The sequence below is a fragment of the Mytilus californianus genome, unplaced genomic scaffold (genome assembly GCF_021869535.1).
Source record: "Mytilus californianus isolate M0D057914Y unplaced genomic scaffold, xbMytCali1.0.p SCAF_1, whole genome shotgun sequence".
In the NCBI taxonomy this organism is placed as follows: Eukaryota; Metazoa; Mollusca; class Bivalvia; order Mytilida; family Mytilidae; genus Mytilus; species Mytilus californianus.
This window is the reverse complement of record NW_026262581.1, coordinates 122,437,564-122,458,141: the sequence shown is the minus strand read 5'-3', so window position 1 is coordinate 122,458,141 and position 20,578 is coordinate 122,437,564. Positions and strand designations below refer to the sequence as shown.

At 32.4% G+C, this 20,578-nt stretch overlaps 1 protein-coding gene across 4 annotated transcripts; it reads left to right on the top strand.

Annotated features, from left to right (window-relative positions):
* Positions 1 to 125: 125 nt before the first annotated feature.
* On the top strand, positions 126 to 19,610 carry LOC127712086 (protein-L-isoaspartate O-methyltransferase domain-containing protein 2-like). Of its 4 annotated transcripts, none has more exons than XR_007986937.1 (6): positions 126 to 220; positions 4,499 to 4,820; positions 11,210 to 11,484; positions 12,783 to 12,900; positions 14,622 to 17,933; positions 17,994 to 19,610. XR_007986937.1 is itself a non-coding variant. In XM_052218294.1 (5 exons), the coding sequence occupies exons 2-5, from the start codon at positions 4,514 to 4,516 to the stop codon at positions 15,845 to 15,847; spliced, it is 1,926 nt and encodes a 641-aa protein (XP_052074254.1). In that variant the 5' UTR covers positions 126 to 220; positions 4,499 to 4,513; the 3' UTR covers positions 15,848 to 19,610. The 4 variants fall into 4 exon arrangements, 1 of the variants encoding a protein (XP_052074254.1); XR_007986930.1 differs by having other exon boundaries at positions 14,622 to 17,952; positions 17,983 to 19,610; XR_007986928.1 differs by having other exon boundaries at positions 14,622 to 17,963.
* Positions 19,611 to 20,578: the final 968 nt, after the last annotated feature.

Sequence of the window (20,578 nt, the reverse complement as noted above, 5' to 3'; positions counted from 1 at the left end):
TCTTATCTCTCTTTTTTTTTATTATGTTAGATTAGTTCAAAGGTTATAAAAAGAAACATTTAGAAACCTCAAGATTTATCCTGCAAATTAACAGTGAAAACCATTGATATCCGAAGAAACATCAGTAAAAAATGTATGACGTCACACTTTACTTTGTTGTTGTTTTGATCTAGCAATGGCTTCCTGATATTCTTTAAAATACATCTTTTATTGCAAAGAGGTAAATGCATTATAATTATTCGATTATTTATGCACTTCTTCTGGTGTCTCATAATTAACATTTTGAATTGGAAATTTGCTGTCAGGTAGTATAGGTCATGTTCTAATAGAACAGCTGATCACTTGAAGATGTCATCATTGTTTAATGAGTTCATGCATTCCTTGAAGACGTCAAAATAAAGGTGTCAGTAATTGTCAAGTTTAGCATTTATATTTCCAAGCAAACATAATGGTAAAGCTGAAAAGTTTCACTTTTTTCAAAATTAAGAAGACAAAAATGTACATTGTTATGGTTATAGCCATAGAAAAATATTTAGGGTGAGGGAAGAAAGCTGCAGATGCAGTTGACAAGTGTTATCAATGAATTTTGCAGTGGCTGGACACTTGCTCATTTCTGTTTTGCAATGACCAAGTTGCAGAGGTCAGACTTGGAGGTTGTTTCTGATCAGGCCGGTGGCATCCGCAGCACCAACAATCTGTTTAAGTTTGTGATTTAAAGTAACCACTAATGGTATTTGGTATGCAGTTTTATTAGCATTGGCACATCTCATTTCCATGAGGATTATTTGGTCCCTTCCCTGCAGTTATGGTCTATTGACTTTGAAACTTTAATATGCATAGATTACACGTCAAAGTGTGTGATTAGGTCAGTCTAAGGGAAACCACTTATGCTACAATCATGTAAGTCAATGATATTTGGTATGCTGTTGTATAAGTATTATCACATCTCATTTCCATTAATATTACTAGAACACACCAGCGACATCCCGGGTCAGTGACTGAATTAAAGTACCTACGCCTTATTTTTAGCCTGGATCATCATGTTTAGTATTCCTATTGTCATCTGATAAAATCATGCCAATTATAAGGCTGGGACTATCTGTATGGGTACATCGTAGTTACCAATACTGGCTTTTATAATTATAGTATAGTATTAGTATTATAGTCCTAGTATAAGGTGAACAGTTTCTCTGCTATCAAAATCTTTCTGTTTGAACCCATCCTGGTTTTCTAACTACAACCGGAAACTACATGTGACTGGTAGTAAAACCCGTCATGGCCAGACTGGGAAACTGGGTAGGAAAATGCTCACATTTAATCTGTACCAATACAGTGTGTTAAATGTTCTCCTTTACACCCTAACCCATGGTGGTGCTTTTCATAAAGGAGGAAGATACATACTGTGGATTCATTATTATTCGTTGGATACCAATTTTCGTGGGTCTTGTGGGTACAGGTGAACCACGAATTTAAATGTTCAACGAATAGCAAATGTTCTATAGGCTTTATATGCAGAGATTGGCAAAACCACGAAATCGAATATCCACGTAAATACAAGTTTTCCACAATCCACGAAAATTGATACCCACGAAAATAAATGAATCCACAGTAACATACAGACATACATACATACATATACTAAAATTGAGAATGGAAATGGGGAATGTGTCAAAGAGACAACAACCCGACCATAGAACAGACAACAGCAGAAGGTCACTAACAGGTCATTGGTATCACAATCAGATTCGACCCGGAACTTGTTAGTTATTGATAATATAAATTATGTGGAAAACAAAAGGGCCTGGAATGGTGTAATTTTTAATCAACACCATTGTCCTATACTAGTTATATATAAAGTTCTATTCTTTGATTCATTGTTTTTACCTCATGCCGGCTAACAAATTGGACTTTGTTTTTTAGTAGTATAGATATGGCCTTACACCCCTCGATCATGGTTCATTGACTTTGAAACTTTTGCATAGTTTACATGTTAAAATTTGTTATTAGGTCAGTTTAGGAAAACTGTCCGTCTTAGAACCTCTTTACCCTGATATTTCTAAATTTTCTCAGATGGATGACACAGTAAAACACAATTAGTCTAGCAAATCATGGGTACACACTTTGCTTTCAAGCCTTGTAATGAAGAGTGGACACACGGTCTGTATTTTAATCAATTGAGTAAAATCATAACGTATGTAATACAAAGTGGAATGACAATAATTATTCAAATTCCCAAGCAGGTATGGATTTTGGGGGTTGGTTCATTGACTTTGAAAGTTTTGCATATATAGTTAACATGATGAAGTGTATCATGTGTATGGAAGGGAATATCCGCCATAATTATACATTTTTTAATTTGTAACATGTATTTTTTCCATACGTTACATGAATTTCTACATTTCTTGATTTGTGAAATGCAACTTCTTAATGTGTAAATGCAATTTCTTAATTTGTTAAAATATTTTCTTCATTCGTTGTATGAAATTCAACATTTCTTAATTTGTGAAATAATATTTCTTTATTTGTTTAATTAAATTTCTTCATTCTTAATTGTAACTATGAAATTATAAATTTCTTAATTTGTAAAATGGAATTTCTAGGTTTGTCATGTTTATATGGGACATATATTTGTTTTTCAATCAAAATGTTTAAACTCTATCTGTGAGATGTAAATGCAAGTTACAAATCAAGAATGAAATAGTTCCACAATATTCTGCAAGAGGTTGCTGTTATCGTTACCGGAAGTAGCACATTTAAATTGAAAAGGTAAATATCGCCATTTTCTCTTTCATGCTGCTACCTGTATTACGTATTCCTATCAATCCTCAAAGGGTAATTTGACTTTGAACGATAGTGGGGGTCATTGATTTATTACCTGAATACATTAAAACAGATGTTGATGACGGGCACTTGGTTCTATCAAAAGGGGGGGGGTTTGACTATCAATATAAATAGAATATTTCTATACACCACTTTCTAATTTGTTCATCAATTAGAATCAGGGTCATGGGGGTCAATTGGTGTAAGATCATCGTCTGCTCAACGTTGAGCAATTGAGCAATGTGTAGACAATTTAGAAAGTTGCTAGTTACTTTATTAAGCCTAGTGTAGGTATTTTTAAAATATATTACTTTTATCATTTAGTCCATGGACAACATTTTAATGTACTTATGGGGTCACATAACTTTTATAGTAAAACATTTATTAACTTCTTTGGTACAAATCAATGGCAGCGAACCAGTTTTCAGTAAAATCAGTGCAAAATGGTGAACAAGAAAGTGGTCTATTTATAATGATAGTTGGACCCCCCTTTTTGATAGCAACTAGTGCCTGTTATCAACATTGGTTTTAATGTATTCAGGAAATAAATCAGTGGCCCCCCACTCCCGTTCAAAATCAAATTACCCTTTGAGGATTGATAGGCATACGTAATACAGGTAGCAGCATGAAAGAGGAAATGGCGATACTTACCTTTCAATTTAAATGTGCTACTTCCGGTAGCGATAACAGCGACCTTGTGCAGAATATTGTGGGACTATTTCATTCTTGATTTGTAACTTGGTAGTTTTTCTTGAGAAATGGATCTTATCATTGTATGTCAGCGATAACAATTACATTGACACAATTTACAAAAACGTGACTCAAAACAAGAATTTACATTTCATAGATGGAGAGTTTTAATATTTCAATTGAAAAACAAATATACATCTTATGCAAACCTAGAAATTCCATTTTACAAATTAAGAAATTTATAATTTCATACATGTAGTTACGATTTAGAATGAAGAAATTTAATTAAACAAATAAAGAAATATCATTTCATAAATTAAGTAATGTAGACTTTCATGTAACAAACGAAGAAAATATGTTAAAATCAAGAAATTGCATTTGCACATTAAGAAGTTACATTTCACAAATCAAGAAATATAGAAATTCATGTAACGTATAGAAAAAATACATTTTACAAATTAAGAAATTAAATTTTACAAATTAAGAAATATATAATTATGGCGGATATTCCCTTCCATAGAAGCGTAGCCATTATTTTTCAACATTTGCATTATACTATCAAAATTACATACATGTACAGACTAGACATATCTCTGTGTCAACAGTTTATTTTATTATCTGTTGATATCTGTATGTAAAATGAGAACAAAGGATAAATATGTGAACAATTACAGGTCTACATGTACAATGAGCAAATCCCTACCATGATCTTTTAGTTTTTTGTATGTCTCAACCACAGCTTATTTGCCTGACATGATTCCTTATAGACTATTAGTGAAAGCTTATAATTATCAAGTTGTCCATCTGTCTGTCAGTAATGGTTACTAATTAGAAAACTATTGAACTACTGGTTGTAGAATCATCATATTTTGTAGGATGATTTTGAATAATTTAAAAATATCATTTTTAAGGGTAAAAAAATAAACAAGTTGAAAAACCAAAAGTGAATGTTAAGACCTACATCTTGATGTTTTTATTTGTCTTTCAGTTGAACCGACATACAATGGGAGGAGCTGTGAGTCGTGGAGAGGATAATGATGAATTGATTGACAACTTAGTAGAAGCAGATTACATAAAGACACCATTAGTGGAGAGAGTGTTCCGTGCAGTAGATAGAGCACACTATTACACTGAAGATCACAAAGGCAGTGCTTACAAAGACTTGGCATGGAAATTTGGCCATTTGCATATGTCTGCTCCATGTATCTACTCAGAAGTGATGGAGTCATTGTCATTAGAACCAGGGCTATCTTTTCTGAATCTGGGAAGTGGAACTGGTTATCTAAGCTCAATGGTTGGACTGATATTAGGTAAAAGCTGCTACTTTTTGTCCCCCGCGTGACACATTGTTGGGGGGGCATAGAAATACCAGGCGTCCATCAATCTGTCCATCCGGTCTTGTTAGGGCTCTCATGTGTACCATTCTTTCTAGATTTTTATAAAATTTATATCATAGATTTATATCAGCAATGTCTCTGATGAGTGTAAAAATTAGTGCCGATGAACTATTTTTAAAAAGAGTTATGCCCCTTGGAAATATTAATTATATAGAAAATTTCATCGTTAGCACACTCATGTGTACAATTCTTGCCAGATTTTTAGGAAATTTATATCAGCAATGTCTGGGACAAGCTTGAAAATCAGTGCTGATCAATTATTTGAAAAGAGTTATGCCCCTTGGAAATATTGATTATATGAAAAATTGCATTGTGAGCGCTCTCATGTGTACAATTCTTGCCAGATTTTTATGAAATTTATATCAAAGGTTTATATAAGCAATATCTTGGACTAGTTCAAAAATCAAGGCTGATCAATTATTTTTGAAAGAGTTATGCCACTTGGAAATACTCATTATATGGAAAATTGTATTGTTAGCAAGCACTCTGATGGGTACAATTCTTGCCAGATTTTTATGAAGCTTATATCAGAGGTTTATATCTGCATTGTCTCTTGACAATTTTCGAAAATCAGTGCTGATCAAATATTTTTAATATTATGCCCCTTGGAAATATTAATTATATGGAAAATTGCATTCCAATTGCTCTCAAGCCTTCATTGCTCTAAGACATTTATAAAAAGATTTAAAGAACAAAAAAAAACTTTTTTTTTTCAGTTATCGCAGACAAAATATTTGCAATGCAGGGGGACATTGGAACTCTGTTTTCTTATTCATTTAATGTTGTTATACAACCGCAAAAAATTTTGCGGTCGTATATTGGTATCACGTCCTCGTCGTCAGCATCGTCCAAAGACATTTGGTTTCCTGACAATAACTTTAGTAAATGTAAATAGAAATCTATGAAATTCAAACACAAGGTTTATAACCACAAAAGGAAGGTTGGGATTGATTTTGGGGGTTATAGTCCTAACAGTTTCGGAATAAGGGGCCAAAAAGGGGCCCAAATAAGCATTTTTATACGCCCGTTTACGGGACGTATTATGGTATACCGTTGTGTTCGTCCGTCTGTCTGTCCGTCGTCAACATGTCGGACATTCACTCAAAAACGCTTTAACCAATTTGCATAAAACTTTTGTGAATTGTTTATATCTATTGACATGAGCTTCCTTTCATTTTTTATAAATTTTAGATTTTACGTTTCCAAGTTATGGGGTTTTATTCATTAAAAAAAGGGGGATTTTCCAGTTTTCGGACAATAACTCAAGAATGCTTTCACCAACTTGCAAGAAATTTTGTTTAATTGTTTATATCTATTGAAGTGAGCCCCCTTTTGATTTTTATAAATTTTAGATTTTACGTTTCCAAGTTATGGGGTTTTATTCATAAAAAAAAGGGGGATTTTCCAGTTTTTGGACAATAACTCAAAAATGCTTTCAGCAGTTCTCATGAAACTTTAATGAATTGTTGATATCTATTGATGTAAGCTCCCTTTAGAATTTTATAAATTTTAGATTTTACATTTCCGAGTTATGGGGTTTTATTCATTAAAAAAGGGGGGATTTTCCAGTTTTCAGACAATAACTCAAAAATGCTTTCAGCAATTCTTATGAAACTTTGGTGAATCGATTATATCTATTGATGTAAGCTCCCTTTAGAATTTTATAAATTTTATTTGTTTATAGTCTGACAACAGATTTACTAAGTATTGCGCAACAGCACAGTGTATTGCACAACAGCAAAAAAATCTTTAATTGAATATAAATTCACTTCATATAACCAATTTCAAGTTCTTTGACTACATTTATTCAGAAACCTATAATTTGTCAAATATTTAATTACAATCCAAATTCAGACCTGTATCAAGCTTGAATATTGTGTCCATTTTTGCCCCAACTGTTCAGGGTTGGACCTCTGCGGGCGTATCCAGCTGCGCTCAGCGAAGCAGTTTATTCTAGTTTCCCGACAATAACTTGTGGAACGGTGTATGGATCTCTCTGAAATTATACCACAAGTTTCCATACCACAAAGGGATGGTTAGGATTGTGGCTTTGGGGTGTTATGGCTCAAACTGTTTAGGAATTAGGGGGAAAAACAAGGGTTTCCTGGTTAATGTACAATTTTATGTTTGGATTACCTCCCTTACACTGTTTTTAAATCATGTATAAAGAAATGTTGTATTGTCTTGAGGTGATTAGCTGTCAATTTATTTTAAGAAGTTACTATTTAAAAATGCTGATTAAGGAATATTAATTTTAGCCATGATTATGAATGTCATTTTCTATTTTAAGACTTTTATGATGTATTTAAATGGGTAATTGCAAACTCCATTGGAAATTTGAATTGAGATTATGACCATATCTTGAAGGAAAGAATTTTTTTTTTGGAAAAAGGGGGGGTCAATTTGCAACAGCATAGTGTATTGCACAAAAGCAAAACATTGAATATAAATTCAAATCATATAACCAATTCTAAGTTCTTTGACTACAGTTATTCTGTGTTAGAAACCTATAATTTGTCAAATATTTAATTACAATCCAAATTCAGACCTGTATCAAGCGCGAATATTGTGTCCATTTTTGCCCCAACTGTTCAGGGTTGGACCTCTGCCGTCGTATCCAGCTGCGCTCGGCAAAGCAATTTATTTTATATGTGTACATCTGGTCAGTGAAGTGTTATTTGTATTTACACCAATTTTAGGTGTACCACATTTTTGCCAGGTTTGTCCTCAGTACGCAAAAAAAATTTGCGGTCGTATATTGGTATGACGTTGGCGTCGTCGTCGTCCGAAGACACTTTGGTTTTCGCACTCTAACTTTAGTTTAAGTGAATGGATCTCTATGAAATTTTACCATAAGGTTCAATACCACAAAAGGAAGGTTGGGATTGATTTTTGGGGTTATGGTACCAACAGTTAAGGAATTAGGGGCCAAAAATAAGCATTTTTGTAACTTCCAGACATAACTTGTGTGTTAGTGTATTGATCTCTCTGACATTGTACCACAAGGTTTCATATCACAAAGGGAATGCTGGGATTGATTTTGGGGGTAATTGCCACAAAATTTTAGGAATTAGGGGCCAAAAAAGGGGCAAAAAACAAGCATTTTTCTAGTTTCATGACAATAACTTGTGTGTACGTGTATGGATCTTTCTGAAATTGTACTACAAGCTTCCATATCACAAAGGGAAAGCTGGAATTGAGTTTGGGGGTAATTGCCCAAAAATGTTTAGGAATAAGGGGCCAAAAAGGGGCCAAAAATAAGCATTTTTCTAGTTTCCAGACAATAACTTGTGTTCAAGTGTATGCATCTCTCTGAAATTGTACTGCAAGGTATCATACCACAAAGGGAAGGCTGGGATTGATTTATGGGGTAATTGCCTCAAAATTTTAGGAATAAGGGGCAAAAAAGGGGCAAAAAACAAGCATTTTTCTAGTTTCAGGACAATATCTTGTGTGTAAGTGTATGGATCTTTATGAAATTGTACTATAAGGTTCCATATCACAAAGGGAAAGCTGGGTTTGAGTTTGGGGGTAAATGCCCTAAACGTTTAGGAATTTGGGGCCAAAAAGGGGCCAAAAAACAAGCATTTTTCTAGTTTCCAGACAATAACTTGTGTTCAAGTGTATGGATATCTCTGAAATTGTACTGAAAGGTACCATGCCACAAAGGGAAGGCTGGGATTGAGTTTGGGGGTGATGAATCATAAGGGGGTTCAAAAAAATTTTTTTTGGGGGGGGGGGTTTCCTTTTTTTTTTCTTGAAAATTTTCCATTTTAAATTGGTTACTTCTGATTTATATATAAAAGCAAATAATAATGATATGGTTTGAATAGGTAAATTAAAAAATTTTAAGTTCTTAGACCACATTCATTCTGTGTCAGAAACCTATGCTGTGTCAAATATTTAATCACAATCCAAATTCAGTGCTGTATCAAGCTTGAATATTGTGTCCATACTTGCCCCAACTGTTCAGGGTTCGACCTCTGCGGTCGTATAAAGCTGCGCCCAGTGGAAAAAGAAAAAAAAATAGGGTAACCATTCTTTTTGTCTTTATATTTTACAAAGCAGTGTAAAAATTTGTAGATTAGCAGTTATTACCATGTTAAATAGCTCACTAAATTGATCCTATTTATTCTTAAGTTATCTCCCCTGCCCAATTAACAGATTCTTTGATTTATGAATAAATTTACAATGGTTTTGTGTTTCTGAGATATCTGTAAAGGAATAAGATAAGTTGTAGACTTTTCATAAGTATATGAGGTATTGGTTAACATATATATTCCACAGTCATTATAGTGTTAAAATAGACTATAACCAAAGAGTTCTCGTAACTGAGTTTTAAAATAAGTTCAAAGTTGCATATAACTCTGAGTCTTTACCATATATAAATAAGAATCAGACAGGTAACATTTCAGGGGAGATCTTAAAACAATAAAAATCATTACATACTAAGCACATTTTTATGCCCCTGTCAGCGGGGGCATTAAGTTTTACCCTTGTACGTCCGTACGTCCCAAAGTTGGTTTCCATTCTCTAACTTTAGTTTGCCTAAACCAAATGTTATGAAACTTATACACAATGCTTATTTCCACAAAACACAGATCAAGTATGAATTTTGGTGGCGTCACTTTAACCGTTCTAGAGTTATGCCCCTTTACAAATGGAAAAAATGCTGAATTTTTCGTTTCCGTTCTCTAACTTAAGTTTGCCTCAACCAAATGTTATGAAACTTGTACACAATACTGATTACCACAAAACTCAGATCAAGTACAAATTTGGGTAGTGTCACTTTTACCGTTCTTCAGTTATGTCCCTTTATAACTTTATATGATATGCAAGCGGGGGCATCATATGTGTCCCATGGACACATTCCCTATTTATTTGATCATTAAAGTATTAATTGAATAAGTGTTTTCAGCAATAGACAAAACTACCAAAAACTTTAACTATGGCTTCCCATCATTCCCATAGCTAATGATGCTTTCTTACTGACTGAATATTGAAATCATTGTTGATTATAGAAATCAATATGAACAGTAAATAAGCAAGAAGTTCACTAGTAGCTACAGGTAGAAAACAAATGTTCTGAACTCCAAAAAATAGAATTCACAATTATTGTATATTCAAATAATACAATTTCTCTAATTCTTCGTCAATTTATCCCTTTCTGCACCCATTGTATAAAAAAAATTTAATCAACGTGTGGTTCGTTTGATCTCAGTTCTTCATTGGTTAAAATCCGATTATGACGTCGAATTTTCTTGCTTTCTTCTGAATTTCCTATTGTGACGGCATGAAAAAAGGCGACCATGCCTGATGACGTCACATAGAAAGAGCACATCTTTTTGCAGATCATTCGAAAAGAAGGAATAAATTTGCCTGCGTATTGTTTGAAAATCATTAGAGAAACAGATTCCACCACCAAATCTCGTGTAATACGATATTTATCCACTCTCGACAGTTAAATTTTAAATATTTAAAACGCTTGGCGAGCCTCGCGTTTTAAATTTGAAAATTTAACTGTCTCGAGTGGATAAATATCGTATCACACTCGATGCAGTGGTAGAATCTATATTTATCCCTTCCTTCAACAATAGATTATATAGAGAATATCATATGGCTTTTTCAGTATCACACCTGTATCAACCCGAGACACCAATATAATCCCAAGAGCTCTGCTCGGGGGATTATATTGGTTGAGGGTTGATACAGTGTTTGATATTGAAAAAGCCATATCATATACATGTACCTCAAGTACAACTAATCTCTCTTGTGTCTTTTTCATGAGACATGACGTAATACATATTAGTGGTTTGATAAAGCTCTTGTAACCGTGACTGTATCAACCATCCGTGATGATATAGATTACGTGACGTCATACAGATTAGGGGTTTGATAAAGCCTTTGCAACCGTGACTGATATCGATATCATCACGGATGGTTGATACAGCATCATTGTCATCATTTGTATTACACATACATATACAGTTTACCTGTATTTACTACTAAGTATATAATAAATACAATAAAAAAACCAACAATGACATACAAACAAAATTGTTAGCAAAGTCTGAAGATGTAAGCCAACAGTCACCTTTGAGAAGTGACATTTTGGTCACATTCTTCACATTCTTCACTTCATGCTAAAACTGTTCCTGTCCTGGATTAGAAATTCCAAGGTTAGTTGCAATACATATGTATAGGCTTTCTTGTATTTTAATATATTTACTTTTTTATGTTTCATGTAATAAATAAAAAATGATAATAAAAATAAAAATAAAACTTGTTTATTATCATTTTAGGCCCATATGGCATAAATCATGGAGTTGAATATTATGAAGATGTTGTGGAGTATGCCCAGGATCGAGTGGAAGATTTTAAACAGAAATCAAAATTATTTGATGACTTTGAATTCTGTGAACCATATTTTGTGAATGGGAATTGTCTTCAGCTACCAACAGATGTGATGTTGTATGACCGTGTGTACTGTGGAGCAGCATGTCCACCAGAACATGAAAATTATGTCAAAAATTTGTTAAAAGTTGGTGGAATTCTTGTGATGCCCCTGAATGATCAGGTCTGATTAAATTTACATGTAGTCCTAAGAGTGGTTTTATACATGCAGTTAAGGTCACGATAAACAGCATATTAGTGATTAAACATTTAAGAATAGGATCTTAAAACAGGTGGAAATTTAATAGAAGTTGGATATTTGGTACATGTCGCAAGGAAATAAATTGTGTCCTGTTTATTATTAAACTGGAAATCATCTAAAATGTTTGATGTTGAAAATAAATGCTTTAAAGAAGTAATTACTCTAGCTAAAGAAGGTTTCTTGATTTTAAACACTGGCAATTGTATGAAAAATAGCCATCAGTAGAATTCACTAACATGACTTTTATTTATAGTTATATAAAAAGGATCAACGAATTCATATTAATAAAAAAACCCATGTTAAATCATAACAACTTGCAATGTTATCTACACATGACAAAACTACATATAACTTCATTTTGGGTTTTGGGAGAAAAAAATTAGGATTTTAGAAAACACTGTTAGAATTTAAAGGGTCATAGATACATGGTTTCTCTTATGTGTAGTGACATATATAATAGGTATACTCAGAAATTCAGAATGTAAACATATTGAATGCAATTATATATATGTTCTGAAAGTATGAAACACAAGAATGGATTGTTGATTCCAAATAGACTGTCATGCTAACCTTTAATACAGTTATATATGTGAGAATGGATTGTTGATTCCAAATAGACTATCATGCTAAACTTTAATACGGTTATACATGTGCTCTAAAAGTATGGATAAAACACGAGAATGGATTGTTGATTCCAGATAGACTATCATGCTAACCTTTAATACAGTTATATATGTGCTCTGAAAGTATGGATAAAACATGAGAATGGATTGTTGATTCCAAATAGACTCTCATGCTAACCTTTAATACAGTTATACATGTGCTCTGAAAGTATGGATAAAACATGAGAATGGATTGTTGATTCCAAATAGACTCATGCTAACCTTTAATACAGTTATACATGTGCTCTGAAAGTATGGATAAAACATGAGAATGGATTGTTGATTCCAAATAGACTCATGCTAACCTTTAATACAGTTATACATGTGCTCTGAAAGTATGGATAAAACATGAGAATGTATTGTTGATTCATAATAGACTCTCATGTTTATCCAACAACACATGTTGTATTGGTTCTACAGTGACAGTCTACACCCTGCACAAGATTAACACATAAATTATCTGAAGAATGATATTTAAAATTTTAAGAAATTTATGCAGCAATAGGTCATGCTTATGTGACAGTATTTATGTTCAATAATTTGATCTTTATATTTCAGTTGTTACAAGTTAAGAGGGTGGATGAGGCCAAATGGGAATCCAAGAATGTGATGTCAGTATCATTTGCAACTCTTATAGCCCCCACAGAAGAGGAAGCTAATAATGTTGTAGAATTACGTTAGTATCAAATACATTGCATGATGCTTTTGAATTATGCTAGTATTTAGTAATTACAGGATCAATAATTCTGTATGCATTTCAATCAGTTCTGACAAGTTTGATAAAAAATTTAATAAACCACACATTGTTTGAATTTTAATGTATAATTTCCCACCGTATCTATAATGAATATTTCAACCTGCATTTTTCAAAAAATCGTTGGCGACATACCTGCCAACTTTCACGATTTAGGCGTGTACTACACGATTTTGACCCTTTGTCACGATTGCACGATCAGGATCGTGAAAAAACCTATAAAACACGATTTGGTGAAAATCTACACGAAAAATACGATTGTTCCCGTTTTTGAACTGTTTCCGAGGGAAGACAATCATGATCAGCCAATCAAATTCTGTGTTTCTCATGATCTAATTAATAAGCCAATCAAAAACGTTTTCTCTTAAGATTATTTTAACATGCTAGATTTTGAACTTGTGTTGTATTCCTCCTCTGTGTGTTAGTCAGAATTGTAAAATCGTGAACATGGAAGGTTAATTTTCATCTGCAAGGAGGTTCTTAAACAGCTTAAGAATAAAAGCATGGCTGATTGACAAAATTCAATGATGCAGTACTACCATAAAGATAATAAATAGTAGTTTATTCACTAATTTATTGACATTACACTTGCTGTAACATATGTCATTTTTGTATTCAATTAAATTACCAAATGGGGCAAAATATTTAAAGTACAATGTACTATACATTTTGTACTTCATTTTTCACAAGGACCAAACAAACAGGTTCGAAACAAATGCCCAAATGAGGGGTATCTCCCTTAAATGAGGGACTGTCACCAAGACATTAAGACAAGGGGGTCATTTTACTGTTGTAAAAAACAAGGATTTGTAAATCCTTGTAAAAAAGAAAAAAAGAAAAATTTAGATTTTTTAACTTAAAAGTGGGAAAATTCATTATATTTGGAAACAACTAAAAAGTCTTTTCTAAATGAGGGGTCCAATTATTTTTAATAATAAACATGATAAAGAAGATAAAAATCCAGGAACATTACAAAATTCTTGGACATGTTTTGACCATATAATACCAGATAGATGTATAATTCTTTAGGAAAAGTTTCTTCAAATAATATAGATATATGCTCATTTGTACTTAAAATTGGTTTTTAATGTCCTTACATTGAGGGGTAACCCCTCATTTGGGGTGTTGTTCCCAACCTGATAAAAGTCCTTCTTTGTGCATAATTTTAAATTTTAAATGCAACAATCATTTAATATCCCAACACAAGAAAATAAATTCTGGTCTTCTAGCTACAGATTCATCTATTCTACTGAATCAGTAAACTTAAGAAAAAGGCTTGTAATCTCAACATACAAATATGACACTTTTTCTAGACCACAAAACAGCACATGCAAAATATGTCGCAAAGAATTGTTGTCGCGCACTAAAACCCCCATTGGGACTTTCAAAAGTTGGCAGGTATGTGGAGAAATAGATTCTACAATATTTATCAAATTTGAAATGCTTGATAAACCTCATTTTAAAGTTTGGAAAATCAACTTTTTTGGGTGAATAACTTTTGTAATCAATAATATTATAATGTAATTTTTATGTAGCTGTAGGAAAAAAGTTGTCAACAAAAATAAAGAAAACTGTTTGAATATTAATGATGCTTTTAAAATGAAATCAAGAACTGTTATGGATTTTCTTTTAATATTTTATAGCTGCAGTTGATCTTCCGTGTCTACAAAACATGTGTAGAATAACTGTACGCAGGATATTGAGATCTAACATATACAAGCAACATCCAAAATTACGTTCAGTTAGAAAAAGAGCTCCGAAAAAACCAAAGAAAACTGCTCCACCAGCAAATAGACGAAGAATAAATATTGTGCCAACAAACGTTGGAATGATCATGTTAAGTAATTTTGATGAGAGTACTGGAAGTGGTGAAGATGACGAAGAAGGAAGTAATACCAGAGCTATAAGATCACCACATCTCGACAGTGATTTTGATGACAGTGAAATGGAAGATGATGAGGTAACAATTCCATCAAGAGATCTGAAAGCTGACAATGATAGTGAGGGTGTCATACCAGAAGATTTCTTTGATTATGATGAGGATTCTGATGATGGGTTGAAAAATGAAAAACAAAATGGAGCAAATTGTGATAAAAATATTGATGGAAATAATGAAACTAGGGAAAATGATGAGGAAAATATCGAGGACGATGATGATGAAACTATTCCAATCCCATCCTCAGCAAATCCACGGTTAGGTTTGAGACTAAGCCAACTAAGTTCACGCATTGAACAAATGCGTGCACTTTTGCGCGCTCAGAGATGCATGGATTTGTTAAATGGAGCAGACGCCTCAGCTGATGAGGATGAAAATGAAGAAGATAAGGAAATGGAAAATGATGAAACAATTAGTAAGAAGATAAAAACAGAAGACAAAACAGAAAGTAGTACGGAAAATTCAGAAGAGGATCATGAAGAAGAAGGTATGGACATAGCTGATGTGATTGATTTCCATAACAGAGTGAAGAAAACGTCACGGTGTATGTCAAACAATAGTGCTGATACATCTGAAACTTCAGGTATTGGTTCATTCTCTGATGCCTCTGCATTTGGATCTTTTATAGACGATCACTTACCAGAAATGGGAAATGGACGGTCATTAAGTCAGAAAAGTTCTCCGGATGAAAGTAGTCCTGAGCGAAGCTGCTGTGATCAAATTGTTGAAGAAGATGAAACGGACATTAAACAACCAGAAAATAATAATGACGAGGATGAAGGTATTGTGAATGACAAAGACATTGTTGATACTGAGACAGATGATGACAGTGAACCACGTGAAAATATTAAAACTTATATGCAGGACAAAATTTATGTACTGCCGCTTCCTGAAGCTATGAAAGCTTACATTAACTACTATAGAAAATGCTAGAAAAAAGTTTGGTGTATGTACAATTATTCCACAATGTTAAGCTAAGAGTTGTACACATAAAATTTTTGCACACTAACAGAATACAATTTACACCAATTTGTTAGAATTCTTTGGTAAAGAGAAGCATGAAATACTGACAAGGAAAAGGGGAAGTTCACAAGAACTCTATTTAGACCCTGAAAATTAAATTATGCTGTAGTTCACCATAGAAGCAGTCATACGGTTTCAGTCTTAATGTATTTAGTTAATTAAACCATACTGATATCTAAAGTTCAATGTATACAGAGCTGTTTGTTCTAAAAAAAAGCATAATTATTTTGCGAGACAAAGGGATGCTAATCAGTCAGCAGGAGCAACAGCATAACATAATAATGTAAAGTTTAATATTCAGAAGGTAGAAGAACTAGTTACGTTACTTGTACACATTTGCCTTACATTACAAAGTTTCTGTCTGCAGTCTGTTCATTTTCCTTGACGTCATTTTCATGGTTCAGTGACTGCTTCAAAAACTGTATAGTTTATTATCATATGACGTATTCACTTATTATGAATGATAAGACAACTTTTTTTTGCTTGGTATATGGAATCATTGCAACATCTAAATGTCTTTCAGGCAGGGTAACCTGACCTTGAACTCATTTCATGGATCAATGGTAAATTTTTGTTGTCAATTCCTTATCTCAGTTACTATAAGCAAAACAAAATGAAGGTCAACTATATTTGGTGTATGGAATGATTGAAAGGAGGACATACATGTCTAGCAGGGTTCATCTGACCTTGAACTTATTTGAAATGTTCATTTGTCAATGTTGAGTTTATGTGATACCTGTAATGGAACTTTTATCTTCAAGACTTTCAACATAAAATCTAATCATGATCAGTAAAGCAGTGTGTGCATTCTTGTTTTTTTCTTTTCATGAGAAAACTCCTTTTTACCCATTTATAAGTTTACAACATTTTCTGACCATAACAAATTAATGATCAATAGTTGTAAAAAGAAAAGATATATTTTATTACAAGAAAGTAATTTATGTGGGAATATGGGTCAAGTTTTTCCAGAGTTATAAACTGAAATAGGCCAAATCGCTCTTAAATTTTTTTTTTCAGAATGAAAGATCATAATTAGAGTTATTGTTGTAATATCATGAGTTAAAAACCGTATTTAAACACTATATTTAAGTGTGATATATCCAAATATTTTGTTATGTGAATGGTGATGTAATCATAGTTAAAATTTGCATGGATTTTAAAGGGCATTATTATCTCTTTGTAAACCTACTATTCTCCATTGTTTGTTTCTTTTTCCTGTATAGGGAATTTTTTTAAAGTAAAATCATGAACAATATCAAAAGTTCAATAGTCCGATGTTCCAACAGATTGAGAGAAACTATATCAAAAAAGATTTAACAAAAAATACTGAACTCCAAGGAAAATTCCAAAATTCATACAAAATTTGACAGATATACAGCAGCTGGATAACATAGATCATTTGTATTTTATATATCTATTAGATAATTTGTATCTTGGCATTGTAGAAAATCAGGCTAATGCTGTGATTTCTTGTTTTAAACTTTAGTCACATAAAAGGTTTAAAGGATAATATTTTACTAAAATTTATTGTTCAGTTTGCTTAATTTCTCAATTTTATTTTGAGTGTGCCAACCAGTATGCTACTTTAAATGGGGATAACTTTTCTTTAACATTTGACTAGACACAAAAGTCCATATTGATATGGACTATTCCCAGCATCTTTGGAACTTGTTCATAGAGAGAGTTCACGAAATAGGTTTTGATATCAAAAGCATAACCATCTAAAACTCTACTTCTGATTGTAGCTGGCATTCAACAGTTTTGTTAACAGTACATACAAGGTGATTTTGTAAAAAATCACTTTTGCTGAGGATAAGTGAATCCCAATGAAACAAGGTGATTGTTGGTGATAAAGAGTGAACACATTGTCAAATTGCATGTGTTGTCCCACAATTGACCAACTTTGTTTTAAAAATAAAATTTGGATATTAGCATTTTGTAGATTACTCATTAAATTCTTACGATATTGTTAATGTTTTTTGTAGCTCTAGACTGGGTTTTGATACATTTTGTAGGTCTAGACTGGGTTTTGATACATTTTGTAGCTCTAGACTAGGTTTTGATACAAGTTTTTCATTATTATTCTTTACAACATGAAGCAAATAATTTGTGGAAAATGAAGTGTGATGGCAAACACTGACAATAGTATACCGTTCCTAGTCTGTGATATGAACAAATACATTTGTACTATAAAATGTATTAATTTATTGTAAATAATTGTTGTGTTCAGTTGGACAAGTTTTATTGAATGTTTATTTTGGTTTCTATGGCTACATAGTACTATTTGTTTGAGAGAGAACATGAAGGTATGAATTGGAATGTACAAATGCTTCATTATTGAAAGAAAAAGTCACTTTATGATGACACAGATATCTCAAGTTAATGTTTGGAATTGGAAATAAATGACTGGTAGAAAGTGTGAAAGAGAAAGAGAGAAACAGATGACATCAATGAGATAGAGAAAATTAAGCTTTATTTCAATAGTGGTAATTCTTGTAAAATAGTTTTGACTCATTCATCAGGAAATTTTCATGGCTTTAATAATGAAATGTAAAATGTTAACCCTGGCAGTAATGTAATTTTTTTGTCTTATGCATTTGAAACTGCACATTTAGGATTTAGCATTTTGCTTCAGTTAAAATCTTTGTTTATGCTGTTTTTGTTTTTATTAATGAGTTAATATATTGTTTTAAGAGTCTTTAAGAAAGGATTCAGCATTCTTCACATGGAAATTTGTATGACATTGACCTTTGATCTGTTTTTAAGAAATCAATGAAAAATGGTTTGCATATTAGAGAGGCATCAGAATATTTTTGTATGACTGATTGTGTAATACTGTTATGAAAGGATATTTTTCAAAATTGCATGTTTTATAATTTGTATTATCAAAGACAAGACTAGAAGAGTGCTGATTTCCCTATTAGTTTGACTATGAAAGAATTTATATTCCTCATGTTTTGTGAAAAACATTCACTGATGAAGGTAATAACAAATACAGTTATCATAAACAGATATACCATTTAGTGTTTTGTTCATTTTTGTCTGGAGTAAAAACATTTCAGAAAAGTAAGGCAACTCTAAGATGAAATTGCAGTAGCCTTGAATCTTGGCTTAGTTTACCTTTCATTACTAGGATGGAATCTACTGGTTGATATAAAATCCATCTGAAAGAGGCCAATATTTCACAAAAAAGAATCTATATATATCTCCCATTAGTTCTTTTGGAAAGATGATTAATTTAGAATAGTGAAGAAAATGTTTTTTGACTGTTTAACATATCAGCTGTATGTAGCTTAAATGATGCAGTTGTTAGATTTAGCACTTTGGAAGCAAATGTTTCACGTCTGTCACATGGTCATCACTTGGCCGTCATTACAGTAAAATCATTAAATTTAGATGTCCATTTCTGTAGGTTTCTGTGGTTTATTACTTACACTATATAACAGAACAAAATAGAACAGTCATTTTCAAAGTATAAATATGCCAATAAATTTTGTACAGAATTAAAAATTGATTGTTTTTTGTTCAGAACTTTGAATTATGTTTTTTGGTTAGATTTTTCATGAGATGTTTTTGGTTCATTTTGAATCAGTTTTCATATTGTTTGTTGCTATATATTTGTGTGTTATCAAGAGATGTTAATGTATTCTGAAATAAATTGGAGCACACTTGTTTTCCTTCTCTATTTACTCATAAATGTATAACCACATGTATATGTGAAATTGGGTAATTTTAAAAGATAGCAAAAATATTTTCAATAACTATTAAATTGCAACTGCCATATTCATTGCAGGGCATAATGACCACCTTTTGATTTTCAATGTCAGAGGTCAAGGGTCTGTCAAGTCTTGTTAACAGACTAAACAACATGATAAATCTTTTAGAACAAGTTACCGGGTACACTTAAGCAACACTAGAGAGAATGCCAACTTATGATTTTCTAGATCAGTTGTTAACAGGTTGAGCCAAGAATTTTGTTTTCTGGGTAATTATTAAAATTTTATGACTGAAAGGCCAGTTCTAAAACACGTCATCATACAGACTTTACACTTTGTTCATTTTTCATCAAGCTTTAATCTTTATAACCAATATGAAGATAGGAAGATTGCTACTGCAATGGAAATTTCAAATTAAGTTAATTAATGTATTGGAAATCCTCAACTAGTCTATAGTCTCAGGAACCATAAAGGATACACAACAGAGACTTTATAAAGAAAACATAGAATAAAAAAATATTCAAAATAAGATTGAAACTGAATGCTGTCCAATCTAATTGAAATACAGATCAGGCTACTCTTACAAGGGTCTGACAACATTCCGTTCTACTTTGAATGAAATTTCTGCCTTTAAATTTATGAAGATGTGTATCATTACTACAAAACCAGAGGATCCAGAAGCTCTTTAAAACAGAAAGTAGACTGAATCATTGTTAGATCCTTGTAAGTGTAGCTTGGACACAGAATCTGTATTTCAAACACATTGAATGCTGTCATCATCAATAGTAATGGCATTGTAATACAGCCTTCATTTTGGGCTATTAGTAAGGAGAATGACAATATTTCATACAGACATGTCTAATCTAATTGAAGTAATTGTAGATATTTGGCATACAGTTATTGCATTTTTGAAACTCACTCTGTT

Bases quoted from the DNA above. Each gene is read 5' to 3' on its own strand.
- LOC127712086 (XM_052218294.1), top strand. From the start codon at position 4,514: ATGGGAGGAGCTGTGAGTCGTGGAGAGGATAATGATGAATTGATTGAC. The intron at 11,485-12,782 runs GTCTGATTAAAT...TTTATATTTCAG, and splicing joins TGATGCCCCTGAATGATCAG to TTGTTACAAGTTAAGAGGGT. The intron at 12,901-14,621 runs GTTAGTATCAAA...AATATTTTATAG, and splicing joins TAATAATGTTGTAGAATTAC to CTGCAGTTGATCTTCCGTGT.